The following is a 15867-nucleotide window of genomic DNA, read 5'->3' as shown; positions in this document are numbered from 1 at the left end:
ACAGCTCTTTCCAGTTCTTACAAGTCAGAAAGAGAATTTCCAAAGATGCTCTAGAGCAGTTATTTTCAACCTTTTTCATCTCACGGCACACTGACAAGGCACTAAAATGGTCAAGGCACACCACCAGGTTTTTGACAATTGACAAGGCACACCATGCTGCCAGTGGGGGCTCACATTTCCCATTGGCCCTATTAATAAATGACCTTCCCCCAAATTCCTGTGGCACACTCATGGCACACCAGTTTGCCACAGTACAGTGGTTGAAAGTGGCTGCTCCAGAGCTTTGCATTTGGACTAGTTGGAACAGCAAACTCCCAAAATGTTTGGGAGCTTTGCATTTTGACTAGTTGAAACTAATTCTGACAGATTTTGCATTTTTATCACAACATATAATTAAACTAACTGACTTTGTTCTACCTTACAGACCAAAGCATTTGGTTCATACGTTTATTGAAATATTGTCTCAATTTATTATGTACCAGAACAATAAGTGTGAAGATGATTCTGAACCATTTATGTATTTATCTTTATTTGTAATATGTAAAATAGAATACTGTGGTAGCTTATAATAACCTTTGACATTGACATATTACATTGCTTTTTGTGTATGAATTCTGTACTTAAAGACCAAAAAGTGATAGCACAAGGTTTGAAGTTTTAATCTGAACACATTAATACATAAATTCTTGAAATGAATGTAATTCGTTTTCTCTGTCTTCTGTTGGCTTAACAGGAGGACATGCGTTCAAGATTTTTAAAAATAAAACATTTGGATTGTAATACTGTTAAGTAATCATTTCACTTTTATTGTTTTATATTATAGGATTGTCAGTGATTTATTTTCCATGTAAGAAGATCAAGCAACCATTCCAGTAGTAGAAATTATCTAATGAGCCCTTGATACTAACTGAGAAAGATAATAGCATATTCTTCAATACAACCGTTTTTTCTTGCTTGATTGATAGATGTTAACTAGTGCTATGTTTTGGACAAAAGGACCAAGAAAGAACACATTGCTAATACAAAAGAATTTAATCTTGAATAAAGAAGAGCATGCAATGCTTAAGACCTTTAGTCTTCATCCTTTCTGGAATCTGAATTCATATCTGAGCCAGTGGTCCCACAACATATTATTGATGGCAACTAACTTTTAGTCATGCTACATGTATATTTGAAATGCAAAAATTATATAATGGAAAGTTCTGCATAACTTCTGAGCACTTTTTTAACATCAGTAATAAAAACTGGACAATGGAAATAATTGGATTAATTTCATCATGGGTGTTTGCTTCACTGCTTTGTTGTCAGTTTGTAACTTCTGCAGAACATGAGGATATAGTGAAACATGCAATAAAGCTGCACCGTGGGAAAGGAGTTGCGGTTACTCAGAGGAAACAGTGGCTTGTGGAAAACTGCAGAAAGCTATCTGGACTTCTGCGTCAAAAGAATGTGGTTCTCAACAAACTAAAAAGTGCAATTAGAGCAGTTGAAAGGGACTCAGGGCTGTCACACGAAGAGAGGATTTTTCAGGTCCACACATTTGAAATTTTCCAAAAAGAGCTGAATGAAAGTGAAAATTCAGTCTTTCAGGCAATCTATGGGCTCCAAAGAGCTCTACAAGGTGATTACAAAGATGTAGTAAACATGAAAGAGAGCAGTCGGCAGCGATTGGAAGCCTTGAGGGAAGCTGCAATAAAGGTTGGTTTTCCTTAATTGATATGACTGTTAATTCAATACTTCAAATGTAAAGGGTGGAATAATATCTATAATATAACAATATAATATGTCAATTGTCATATAATATAATGATAGCTGGCCTTTATAAACATGGTAGCAATGCATTGTGGGGGGGTGTAAGGTTGCACTTTCTATTTACTGCAAGCTCATGCCATGCTTCCAGGCACACCAGACGTCTACATATGGCCTCTTGCTGTGGTGTACCGGGAGGGTTCCATGGGGTCAAGTGACCCCTAGTGGCACATCTGGGGGGTGGCAGTGCCCCCTAGCCATGCTGCCCCTCCACCAATCGCATCCTCTGCCTCCAGTCCGGAAGCTATAGTAGGGCCAGAAAGGCCGTGCATGGCCTCCAGGACCCTCAGAAGGCCTTGTAAGGGACTTCTGGTTTATCAGGGAAACTGGAAATGACATCATTATGCCCTAGGGAGGCCTGAATAGAAAATTTTTTCCTATTAACTAAATACTGTTCTTCTGTCGGCTCTCAGTATCTTGTCACAATAAGAACCCTCGAGTGAGTAGTCTTTGTTAGCTCCTTTATGTAGTTGGAAAAAAATGCCACTTGTACATTTTATGCTGAATGTCAAGATGGAAAAAATAAATCCTGTCAGTCTTATGACATTCAACTCCGTCTTGCTCTGTAGACTTTCTAGGAGCATTTGGCTGACTACATAGGCTGAAAACATTCTAGGACCAGCCCCATTGTTGCTGTCAGCTGTCAGTGAAGTCTCAAAATAAACCTGAAAAGGTGGTATCAGTGTTGATGTTGAAATCCCTCAGAACCAAATATGACAATGTTTGCTATTGCTGGACAGTATTGATGTCTTTCAGAGGCAGGTAAGAGGGAAATGCATGCCTGCAACATTTGTACGTGTTCTGCGGCCATAGCTATCTACTTCTTTCAGCTCTGTTTCAGCAGTCTAATCATCAGCAGGGAAGAAGAATGACAAGAACACTGTAGGGAGATATGTGAGACTGGAAGGAAATTCTCTGCTAACACCACATCTACCAAAGAGATGCAGTAATTTGCTGAGTAGGTTCAACTGAGTCATGTTCAGCTGTGAAGGCTACTGAATAATGTTTGGTAAATGACAGTCTATTGGCCTAAATGGCCCCTCGGGGTTTTTATGATGATCTGTAGGAATAAAACCATGTATGTTACTCTGAGTTCCCTGAAGAAAAGGTAGAATAAAAATATAATAAACAAGTAGTACCTACTGGTAGGGATGTAAATGTATCCATATGGCTATTTCTCACCCTATTTGTAACCCTCATTTTAAAATGACATTTTCAAAATTGTTACTCCAGCTTTGTGAGGATCTTTTGGCAGTAGGGGGATTTGAGAACTGCATAAACCTGTGTGAAGAGTATTTGTGCTTTTTCAAAAGTGATGTTTTCTGTTCTGCCAACTTAAGATCAGACTTTCCTTTTTTTTCTTTTCTTGTGTGCTTGAACTTTGGGAGGAAAAATATTGGCATTTTTACAATTCTAATAGGAGGAAACGGAATATATTGAACTTCTAGCAGCAGAAAAGCACCAAGCTGAAGCCCTGAAAAACATGCAGCATCATAATAAAAGTCTGTCCATTCTTGATGAGATTCTTGAAGATGTTAGAAAAGCAGCTGATAGGCTGGAAGAGGAAATAGGAGAGCATGCCTTTGATGACAACAAGTCAGTAAGTATACTTAAGTGATTTGTTTTAGCTGTTATGAGAACTGTTATGAAACAGTAATTTATCAACATTTTTCAAAATAGTTTTGTGAACTGTGGAACTGAAAGTAAAAAATAGTTTGTGGCATATTTGCAAATGAAATATATATGGGAAGATACAGGCTTTCACCATTTGTTGGAATATAAAGTTTGCTTTAAAAAAAATGGAAGCAATTCAGAAAAACAATTAAGAGCCTGATCCTGATGGACTGATGCTGCAACTCTACCACTGGCTCCAGGCATCGTAAAAGTGCCATAAGGCATTCTGGCATCAACAGTGAGCCTGCTGCACCGGCAGAAAGGCCAGCACCAGTCAGCCCTGGATCTTGGTGCCAGGCAGATGTGTTGCTGGAGCAGCCGGCAATAAGTGCTCCTGCCAGCCAGCTTTTTGGTGTGGGGGGAGGGCGGAACCGAGAGGGGGGCAGACAGAAGGGAGGATCAGGCCCAGGTCAGGGGCAGGAACGGTGGCAAGAGTCTGCCACTGAATCAAATTCTTCCCCCTCCTGTGCTTGAAAACCCAACACAGGCCACCTCAGTTCTGCACATGCTACACAGGCACAGATCTGAGGAGACCCATTGTCACCAGTGGAGCTTGGCCCAGGGTAAGGAAACATTTGTACACTTATCCCGAGGAGACTCCAGTGGCTGCCCTGGTCCTGCAGGATACAGTGGCAGCCATTTCAGCACAGCTATTCTGTGTGGTGTGAGCAGTTTAGGATTGGGCTGCCCAGATCTTATTTTAATTGTGAAAGGAAAAAGGCAAATACTACAAAGTAACAAGTATATGCTGCATAATTGTAGAATTTGAAGTATAATATTTCAAGTATAATAATCTACTAGTATTTGAGGTCAGCATTATAAACTGGTAATATAAAGTATAGGCAAGAGAAATGGTGCTGGCTGGAATATAGTATTTTAAGATATGCAACTTGAATTGATTAAAGCTGAGATGTCAGGAACTTGTGACTCTGGGCCATGGCACATAAGGTTTGGTATTAGTGAATACTAAGGTTCCAGACTTGTCATCTGCAGGGGCAAAGTACTTCTGAATTCATTTTCTTCTTTTCAATCCTGGGGGAGAAAACAGGCAAACTGATAATTTTTTTAATTTGTTGACAGGTGAGAGGAGTTAATTTTGAAGCTGTTTTAAGAGTGGAAGAGGATGAAGCAGATTCAAAAAGAAATATTTCAAAAAGAGAAGTAGAAGATGATTTGGGTTTAAGTATGCTTATTGATTCTCAAAACAATCAGTACATACTTACTAAGCCTAGGGACTCAACCATTCCACGTGCTGATCACCATTTTATAAAGGTATACTGGATCTTAGTGCATCTGAATATATTCTGTTTCTGTGAGAATTCAGGAGGAGAGGATTGACAACAAGTTGCAGTGTAGTGCTACTATTGAGCCCAGGACAAGAATTTCATCATGCTGTTTGTGACTTGCAATGCTGGGGAAGGTTTCAACAGGGAAGTGTGGTCAGGATTAGCATAGCCTCTCCTGTCCTGTCGTACTCCAATCAAATTAGCTTCACATGCCTGTTGCTATACAGGGAGAGACTGTAACAGAGAGAGAACTCAACCTCTGCTGTGATTGCACACCCAATTTCTTTCTGCTAAGAGGGAATGAAAGCACATGAGCCTGAGGCTTGCTCCTCATCCTGTCCCACCTCTGGGTAAAATTAGGAATAAGGTAGGCCTGGTGATGCACAATAGTGATTTAACCAATAAGTACTGTCCCCTACCAGATTAGTAGTAGTCTCTATCCAGGATGCTGTCACCTTCTCTTAAATATGTATGTATCATTTGAATTAAATCATCTTTATTTAATTCATTAGGATATTGTGACCATAGGAATGCTTTCTTTGCCTTGTGGCTGGCTGTGCACAATAATAGGATTGCCAACTATGTTTGGATATATTATTTGTGGAGTTCTTTTGGGACCATCGGGATTAAATAGCATTAAGGTAAGAGGGTATATATTTGGAAAGCTTCTTTTATTTGTGTGTGTGTGTGGGGGGGGTGTTCTATGCTATAAGAAGCCTTCCACTATTACTTGCCCAAGAGTTCAAAAACTGCACCAGGCAGCCCAATCCTATCCAAACTGCCTGTCCTGAGGTACAGCAGCACCGAAATGGCTGTCACTGTATCCTGACGGCCAGGGCAGCAGCTGGAGGTCTCATTGGGGTAAGGGAACAGATTCTATTACCCCGTGTCTGGGTCAGCATCCCCTATGGGACTACTCAGATCTGCACCAGTTCTATAGCTGGTGCAGATTCAGGTAGTCTATGTAGGGCTTTCAGGTGTGGTCTGCCATCCCTACCCCCTTCCCAGGCCTGAACCCCCCCCCCCCCATGACAAGTGATCATTTGTGCTATTGCATAGAGAAATTATGGTATTCCATTTCAAAATATCTGTGAATATTCTGCAGTATGTATATATTTTAAATTTGTGGCATTCATATCTTTTAGACGAAAACTGAGTGAGCAAGCAGAGACTGGGGGCAAGGAAAAGAGCAGCAGATTTTGCAATCCTTGTTAACTAAAGAGCTGGGGGGGGATTCAAAGTCACATACACCTTTGCCTCCTTTGCCCCAAGCTGCTGTCTTGCTCCATTTCAAGGCAGCCCAAAACACTGAAAAAAGTTTTCGCCTCGCACGGGCACAGAAATAGCCCTGGTGCCATGGAAGAGGTTCTGGAAGATTGTGTGCATTGCAAAGAAATAGTAAGACTCCTGTAACCCCTGAGCCATCAGAGGCTGAAGAGGGGAAGTCAAGGGAAAAACCTCTACAGCCAGAACGGGTGCAGCAAGGTGGAGCATGCGCATCAGCATGCTCATTCAGGCTCTCTCTCTCTCTCACTCTCACACACACACACACACGCGCGCGCGCGCGCACAGAGGCAGGTGCGGTAGTAACAGAGGGGATTGCTTTAAAAAAACCCATGGAGTGTTTGCCTAATTCCCCCCTCCTTCAGACTGAGATGCTGCAGGCTCTCTGTGCTCCAGCCCACACAAACAAAAGAGCCCAACAAACAAGTCTTCCCAGCAATCCAAAGTATGAGATTTAGGCACAGTTTCCTGGGAGTAAACCCCATTGACTATAATGAGCTTACTTATGAGTAGAAGTGCATAGGACTGGATTCTTAAAAGCTCAGCATCCTGCATGTGAAAGAAGTGGGGGCAGCAGGCAAGGGAGGGTGGAGGCAATTGAGAACAGCTGCCTTAGTGTCCTTCCACCCCAAGTGTGAGGCTGTTGCGCTATTTGCTTAACTGTACGCAATTTGTGTAACTCTATGCAATTTGTGTAAAATCACATTTCTGGGTCTGATTTAGCAAAATGCAAATTTTCCCAATCGTGGAGGTTCAGGAAACGAAATGCCCACACATAAAAAGGTTCCGCCTGTATATTGCACAGCTGACAGCTCTGTTTCTGAGCAGCATGGAAACTCTGATCAAGTTGCAACACACACAGTTGCACGCAGGAAGAGTAATAACATTTTTCTGTTTAAAATCCTATATTTAAGTAATGTTAGGGCTCAATTCTATCCAACTTCCCAGCGCTGATGCATCTGTGTGAACAGGGCATGCACTGTATCCTGAAGGGGGAGAAGTCATGGATGCCTCCTCAAGGTAAAGGAACATTGCAGATGCATCAGCTCTGGAAAATTGGAAAGATTGGGCCCTTAGAGTTCTGCAACATGCAGCTTTGGGGATAGGTTGATTAACTGTGCTATCAAGGACAAATAGGCTCTGAAGTACCCTGTTTTAGTGTGGAGATGTATGACTTAGAGTCCAATCCTATGCCTGTATACTCAGAAGTAAGCCCCATTCTAGTCAATGGTAAGTGTGGATAGGATTGCAGCCCCACCGGCCCTTACCCCCAACTTCTTCTGTGATTATCAGCTACGAGTTCTTCTTTATATCTTCTCCTTCCTGGCAACACTGCTTCCCAAACCCCAGCAACTAACCACAAGTCATTCTCAAAATATCCCTTTTATTTTGTCCCTGTTAGCCGCTGTGACCAATCATAAGATGTATTCAGTGCCACTAACTATTAGTCCATAGTTAAAAGCCAGTGAGAACTCTTGGAAGGAATTTTGAATAACCAGTTGGAAGTGGTTACCCAGGCCAACACACATTTTCCTTCCTTAAACGTCACACCAATTCCTGGGTATATTTGGGGTGTCAATTCCAAAAATGGCATCCGTTTTGCCCTATCACGTCTAGTTTTGGAGATATAGTATAGGCTCTTTAGTGAATGGTTCAAGCAGCTTCCTCATGAGGAAGCCTACACCATGGCTTCCTCATGAGAAAGCTGCTTGAACCATTCACTAATGAGGCTATACTAGATCTCCAAAACTAGATGTGATAGGGCAAAACGGATGCCATTTTTGGAATCGGCACCCCAAATTCATATCAAACCACCATAAGGTTTGGAAAAAACTTTTCTGACCCTCAATTTTGTAGGCTTGTGTTATCAATAAGATCTGCAGATTTATGATTTCTTTTGGATAGTTCTAGTCAGAGGTGTCACTAGGGTTTGTGTCACCCAGTGTGAGAATTCATTGCATCACCTCCATGATGGACTTCTTCCTGTACGAGGCCATACAGAATAAATTACAATATTGTACGCACAGCCTAAAAGCAGTGGCATCACTAGGGTTGGTGTGACCCCCATTAATTGTATTCATTTATTTTAATATAGAACAATACAGGTTACCCAACAATTCAGTAACCAACCAAAAAAAGTGGCCAACTTGATGACACTCTCACAATTAAATAAGAGTTCTATTATTAGCTATGATCAATAGAAATTAGAAAAATGAGAGGTCTCATACTAACACTTAATTGGTTCCATTGACTTTTGGAACAATCAGGGTCATTGATCAGTTCTAAGTGAATCCACTCTGAGTTAATCCACTGAGAAATCCATTTTGTTATATAAGGCAGCCGTTTTCATTTTCTGGTTATTTGGCTATAACTTTTGATAGAATTCAGATATTTCAGCAGGGTTTCTTTCATTCCATTCTACATTTCATTACTCATTGACTGATATATAACATGATGGTATTGTTCAAAAATACCAAGATTTTCACAATTTTGGCCAGTAGTGGTGTCGCCCTCCCCAAGGATGTCACCCGGTACAGTCTGCACTCCTATAGTGATGTCACTGATCCATGCAAACATCACACCATAGCATATGCCATAGTTCTGTTGTCATCTTTGAGTAACTGGTGTACATTACTGTGACTGACAAAGCTCAACAGAAATTAATACAGTTGATTTCCTATGAAACAATAAGCAAAAGTCTGTCCCTATAATAAGACTGTACCACACTGAATATATGTGTGTTTTTCAGTCAATTGTACAAGTAGAGACTGTGGGAGAATTTGGTGTTTTCTTCACTCTGTTTCTGGTTGGCCTGGAGTTTTCCCCTGAAAGGTTACGAAAGGTATTTATCCAAAACACTTATACACTTTATCACTGTATATGACTTGTGAATATTAAAACTATATTTTCGGGTTTTTTTAAGACTTGTCTGATCTATTTTATTGTTGTTTGACAACTATAAAGGAAAAAAATATTTTTGTTCTCCTAATCTTTTAATTCGTAGGATTTGTTTTTTAATATAGTAATTCTGTTCATTCTAAAATACATAGACAGTAAGGTTTCACCAAAGTGGTAAATTTATCCTTGGGCTGTACTACTTCAGAGAATTCAAATGCTCTTCCATACAAAAGAATTAACATACAAAACTAATCTAGAAGGCTAAGCTATCTTTCTATGTGGAGGGGGTGTTTGTGTGAGTGAGAAACAGCACTCTCTCATACAAGCCTCTGATGTTGTACAGCCAGGCAGTCACCTTAGTGAAAACTAGGCCCAAGGATTCTCTGTAGATAACAACATTTTTTTTAAACATAAATTGACTTTAATTGTAGGCTATCGTTTACTTTCACAGAAATATCACTAGGTTAAATAGCACATTTGGTACAAGTTCATGTTGTTAAGTGCATGCTCTTTGTGCATTTAAAGAAAGTAAATTACAGTGTGGCTGTAATTCAAAGAACCAAACCCTGTTTCCAAATAGACACTCTTGATCGACCTATAAGTGTCTGTCTAACTACTGTAAATAAATTTTTTGTATGCTTATAGCATTTGAATAATACAGAATTATTACCAATACTGACTGCTTATATATTCAAGGTAACAGCTGGAAGGCAAGTTAATTACTGTCTGTATTCAGCATTGTAGAATTGTTTGCTGATAGTACCTTTTACAGTTACTTAAAAATTATGGTTCAGAACCAGCTTTCCACTGAGCAGTGGAGAGCTTGCAAGCTCCTAGTATACGTTAAGGATAGTTTTTAAAAATATATATCATATGGGGGGAAGTCTTTTTTAGAGTTTGAAATGTTTGAAATCTAGAATCCCTGAAAAACCATTTTGGTTGCCTAAAGAACTATTGGTGTTTGTCTTCTGAAAATCCTGCTTGTATTAAATTGAAAATCATAATATAATCAGAATAATGTTGGAACTATATTATATCAATTGGTAAATATTATTCTCAAAGGTATGGAAGATATCTTTGCAAGGACCCTGTTACATGACACTTCTGATGATTGCATTTGGCTTACTGTGGGGACATATGCTACAAATTAGAGCAACACAGAGTGTTTTCATTGCTACTTGTTTATCGTTATCAAGCACACCATTGGTATCCAGGTTCCTTGCAGGGACTGCACGGGGAGATAAAGAAGGTAGGTGTAACTTTTGGATGGAGTATCCCCATATCAACACTAATTGTACTTGTAGTCCACATGTGTGAACAAAGAGAGAAGAACCTTTTTTTTCATCTCCATTCTGCAAAAATAAAAAGAGATATGCCTGTGCAAGTGAAAGGGAATTGTCCTCTAGCTCATGTGCTAGATCAGGGGTGTCAAACATAAGTCCTGGGGGCCGGATGTGGCCTGCGGAAGCTTTTTATCTGGCCCTCAGGCTCTCATCTGCTGAGCAGTGCTGAGGTGTTACTTCTGAAAGGGCAGCCCACATGAAAATTGGACTCTCCCATATCTTGAAATATGATCAAGTTTTGCGTGTTTTATCTTCTGTCATTTGCAGCTAATGAGTTCCTAAGTGAGAAAAAGTGCTTATTTTTTATAACGATGTGTTTAATGACATCATTTCCTGCCTAATGACATCACTTCCGGCCCTCAGCAGGCATCATGAATGCTGTTCGGCCCTCAATATGAAACAAGTTTGACACCCCTGCGCTAGATCTTTCTTTAATCTGGTGATTCTCAAACTGGTGGGTCGTGACCCACCAGTTCATGTAAAGCTTCCCCTGCTCCTTTAAGGGGCAGGAGGCAGGGAAGTGATCCCTAAGATCATGTCCTTAAGGGGAGAGAACAGGAGGGGTGCTTGCACTTACATTTAAGTAATTAGGGCTGCAGGAGGTGCAGGCAGCCTTTCGCAGCCCTCCGCAGGGCTCCCTGAGCCTTGCAATGTTCAAACCGGAAGTGGAAACTGGAAGTGCTTTGCAGTGTCTCCACAATTCCATGGAGAATTCCATGGAGTCAAAATTACATTATTGTCATTCAATAATAGATGTTCTGAAAACCACACTTTCACTTGGGTAACTCTTGGATTAAGAGCTATACATGTAGTACATGTGTATTTCCTGGGAATTGCATTCTAAGGAGTTATTCTGGAAATGAACTTTTCCACCCCTTCCTTGGCCTGGTAACCCCAATCAGGGAACTTTCAAGTGGCTGAAGTTCTATTTTAATTATACATCTACCTGAGAGAGAACAAATGGCTGCAGTAACATATTTTGATTACATTGTTCAACCTTTTGGAATAGCTAATCCTTATCATTTCTACGTGCTAGTAATATGAATATAGTTTCTGCATTAAAGTACCTATTAAATGTTGACCTTTTGTCTAACAGGTGATATAGACTATAGCAGTGTTCTGCTTTCAATGTTGGTTATGCAGGATGTACAGCTTGGCTTATTTATAGCTATTATGCCAACTCTTATTCAAGCTGGAGTTGGCACACACCCCAGGTAACAAAGTAACATCTTTTATTACATTTTTATCCTACCCTTACTTCATTTATCTCAGGGGAGCATATATGGTGTATTTATATCAAGTAGTTGCAGCTTTTAAAATGGGCTTGCAATTAATTGTATTAGATAACTTTTAATAACTATAGTTTGTTAATTCTCACGAACGGCAACTATCTACTACTCTTAGTGACTGCAATCCAGAGGTAAAAGTGCATTACAGCCAAAAATATACAGAAGTTTCCTAGTCAAGTTCCTCTTCACCAGCCCTTCTGCCTCTGCTCTTCCCTGAGTTTCATATGGAAGTTGTTGAAGGGAGATTACCAGGGCATGGTTACTTGCATTAATATGTATGTGCATAGTGCATGTTGCTGCATTATAACTGCCTTCTTTATTTCCTTAATTTTAAAAGCATTTACTAAAAATCTTAGACTGGAAAGGATGTAGAGAACCATGAATAGTTTCTACAAGAAGAAGAGGGCTTTCCTGTCCCCTTTTTCCCACAGGCCTTCTGTATCCTCCAAAACCACTGCTGAGAGTTGGGGGCTTGTGCGTAATGTAAGATATAGTATGGGGACCTTAGATGGAGTTGTCAGCAAAAATTTCCCCCCCTGACTTGCTCACGTAAGATTCAATCCATTTTTGTGAATGAAATTTCCTAAGAACAACAAAAATAATGCTGTTAGAAGCAGCTTATTATTGCCACTTTTGGCACTATTATTACATCATCTTTTTCTAATAAAAGTAATGAATAGTTGAGCCCTTACTAGTACTTGAACAGCACAATCCTAAGTCTTCCTTGGTGCAGCTGTACCCATGCCAGCTCTGAGTGTTGCAAACATGCCATAAGGCATATCTGCAGCTACTCATGAGCTGGCTGGGCTGGTGCAAAGGCCCATGTCAGTTTAGCAGTGCCACACTTGATCCCAGTGCCAACTGGCACAGGTAAGGTTGTGCTGGGTGGTGCGGGGACTTGGAAGAGGGTTGTGGGAGGGTGTTTTGAAGATGGGGAGGGGGTGTTTCTGTTTGGGGGAGAGCAGAATGGGGTAGATTGGGCCCAGGAGGGGTGTGGGATTGGCAACGACAGTGCATGCCACATCCAAACACCTTTCCTGCACTGGGTAACCCTACACAGAGCTTCCTGGATTTGAGCCAGTGATGTAACTGGTGTGGATCCAGGAAGTCCCATAGAGACAGCTGGGGCTTTACCTTTGGTAAGGGAAAATATATCCCTTTACCCCAAGGAGACCTCCTGCTGCCTCCGTGTGACCTGGCTCTGCCAATGAGACTTCGGATTGGGCTGCCTGTTGATTCGCCCTGACTTTCAACACCAAAATGTTAGTGATGATGTATTTCAGCAAGAAGCTGTAAGTGAAAAATATGGATTTATGTATTTTCCCTTTTTAATAAGGAAACATAAAATTGAAGATAACCTTTTTAGAATGAAGATGCTAAAATTGATTCTTTCTCTTTTTCTAGCATTGTGAAGGAAATACTGAGAATATTGACGCTGATTGGACAAATTCTCTTTTCTCTGGTTGCTGTCTTGCTTATATGTCTTGTTTTAAAGACTTATCTAATCGGACCATATTACCGCAAGTTGCATATGGAAAGCAAAGGAAATAAAGAAATCCTAGTTCTAGGAATATCTGCTTTTATGTTTCTTATGTTGATGGTAATCTTTCCAATATTTATACTTCTTAACATACACATTAAATAGCAACATATTATTTTTGAACATTTTTAGTTTAAAAATTGTATTAAAAAATGTAGAATTCAGTCACAGAACCTAGGTTTATAAGTGAACAGAAAACTTTGGCTTTCTTTTTTGGCATGTAATGACTTTATATTACAATTTATATAATTTATTTAATAACTTTCTTTGAAAAGGAAATAAACGTTAATGCTTAAAAATGGAACCTGGTGTTCATCAATTAAAGTCAGAAAATTGGCTCCTTTAAAAAATGTTATAGAATCCTTTCTCATTCACAGCTTTAGAATTCCTTTGTAATTTAGTCAATGTTCCAAGCATTACAAATATAATGACTTGAGCAAGCCTTGCCCATACATTTTTATACAAAAGTCCAAATCTAGAGAACAAGAAGAGTGCCAGAGCTATATATAAAAGAGCCAGCATCTACTAATAGATGTAAGTAATCTGAGCCAATGTTCAATGATTGGTATTGCTTAGAATGCAATACTATATATTGCTTTCTAAAACTCACATTTTGCTTTGTCAATATAGTTGAATTTGACAGCAATTCTCTGTTATCCTTGTTTTGTTGCTGTGGTTGTTGTGGCTTATAAAGCTGCATGAGCTATTAACAACAGATGTTGCAACACTTAAGTTTATGGATTGGTTCTCAGTTTCTTCACATTTAGAAGAGCAACATATAAACCACAAAACTAGTAGGTGCTTTGCAAAGTGCTTTTGTCCATGATTTTTGAATATGTATACTCAGTACTGTAAAATATATGGGTATTTAAAAAATCCATAGTATGTGGTAGGTAAAAGACTAATCAATGTGTTTTGGCAGTGGTCTTCAACCTTTTTCATGCCACAACCCCAATGCATAATGTATGAGACTGGGGACACACCGTTCATCTGCCCCCCCTCTTGGGACCCTCTCTACCCCTGTCGCTGTCCACACCGTGCCCCCATTATACCCTCTCAGCACTGTTCATTGTAACCAGATATTCTTATTAGAGAGAGCAGAAAAAGTTACCATGAAGCCTAGCATGAGTGAAAGCTATCTTAGCATAGTTCCTAAGAACCTGAGCAGGATTGAGATACAATTTCCAGGTACTTGAAAGTGTATACCACATGCCTCCCGTTAGCTGGTGGTGCTCTAGTCCAGTGGTCTTCAACCTTATTCATTCCCATAAATTGCTATAATCCCAAAATGGAGGCTTTGCAACTCTACTGGGGTCATGACCCCAAGGTTGAAGAACACTGTATTATGGCTTACGTATTTGTGGACCAGAGTTTACATTGTTTATGTTCCATATAGTAGTCACATGTGAACTAGTGTATCAATCCTGTGTGTATAGAAAGAAAATAATCTGTTCATTAAAAGTAGTCAAAAATCCAAATGTGCAAGACAGAGCAGTAGATGTTTCATATTACTATGCAAATGAACAGAAGATCAAATCAGCTTGAATGTGACCCACTCCTGACAAGAGCTATGGGTGATGAATAAACAAAGCCAGATGAATAGGGTAAAGTTTCCAAATACTTAGAGGGAAAATTACTGTGATTGGATCTTGCATTCAATTACATTTACCATTGTGGTGTCTGACACGCCTTATGCTTTCTGCTGTATTTCACCTGGGACAAAAGTTCCCTTACTTAGGGAAGGACTACAGATAATCCCCGCCACCACCATAGGATGCAATGTGTATCTCCATGGCGTGGCTCTATTGGTGCAAGTGGCAGGGGATCCGGGTATGAGAAAGTTCAGACAGAGATATTTTGTGTGTATAGACAGTGTGTAATTAGTGCAACGATTTTCAGCTAGTGTGTTGTGGCACATTGGTATGCTGCGAATGGTCTGCAGGTGTGCTGCAGGATTTTGGGGGAAGGTCATCTATTAGTAGAGCCATTGGGGGATGTGAGCCCCCACTGGCAATGCGGTGTGCTCTGTCATGCATCAAAAAAACTTGACGATATACCTTGACCATTTTAGTGCCTTGTCCGTGTGCCATGTGATGAAAAAGGTTGAAAATAGCTGAATTATATCTTATACTAAGTTACTAATTAAAGTTATAATGAGCTCAGGAAATAGTAATAAATTTTCTTTTCCCTTAACAGATCACAGAGTTATTAGAGGTTTCAATGGAACTGGGATGCTTTCTAGCAGGAACACTTATTTCTTCTCAGGGCCACATAGTTACTGAAGAGATTATGTCCTGCATTGAACCAATACGTGACTTTCTTGCCATTATATTTTTTGCATCCATAGGTAATTTGTTATAGAAGCATACAAATTTCACTAGTTTATCAGGCAAAGATTTATATAATTTGAGACTGTTAAGTTCCTATCCCAGATAAGGACAGTCTATCGTATTACTTGTATTGCATTGTAATGGTGCTATATAAATGAATATTTTGTTCGAACTAAGAAAAATCTATATTGTATTATGACACAATTATGGAGGAACAGCAGCAGAAGACCATTTTTTTTTCCTATGGTGCCATTTTACAGTTGCTGAATGTCTTGGCTGCTGGAACATCTGGAATTGTTACATAGCACTAAAGAAAGAGGATGGTCTGCTGCTGCCATCTGCTTCCTTCTGCCTCCCAGTAAGCCCTCTCCATTTGGCTGTCGGCCATTTGGTGGCTTACTGGGAGATAGTGGA

The 15867-nt window shown here is 39.9% G+C and overlaps 1 protein-coding gene across 3 annotated transcripts in view; it reads left to right on the top strand.

The window, feature by feature from the left end:
- The window catches only part of TMCO3 (transmembrane and coiled-coil domains 3), a 29685-nt gene that overhangs the window by 7991 nt on the left and 5827 nt on the right, over window positions 1-15867 (top strand). The window contains exons 1-10 of one of the 3 annotated variants that reach the window (XM_066618949.1): window positions 1644-1698; window positions 2379-2571; window positions 3230-3409; window positions 4564-4755; window positions 5282-5410; window positions 8803-8895; window positions 10014-10200; window positions 11391-11508; window positions 12988-13183; window positions 15320-15470. In XM_066618949.1, coding sequence (XP_066475046.1) covers window positions 3293-3409; window positions 4564-4755; window positions 5282-5410; window positions 8803-8895; window positions 10014-10200; window positions 11391-11508; window positions 12988-13183; window positions 15320-15470 — 1183 coding nt within the window. In that variant the 5' untranslated portion in view covers window positions 1644-1698; window positions 2379-2571; window positions 3230-3292. The other 2 variants (XM_066618948.1, XM_066618950.1) reach the window with 2 other exon arrangements.

Source organism: Tiliqua scincoides, chromosome 3 (genome assembly GCF_035046505.1).
Source record: "Tiliqua scincoides isolate rTilSci1 chromosome 3, rTilSci1.hap2, whole genome shotgun sequence".
Taxonomy (NCBI): domain Eukaryota; kingdom Metazoa; phylum Chordata; class Lepidosauria; order Squamata; family Scincidae; genus Tiliqua; species Tiliqua scincoides.
This window is presented reverse-complemented; position numbering and strand designations above follow the sequence as displayed.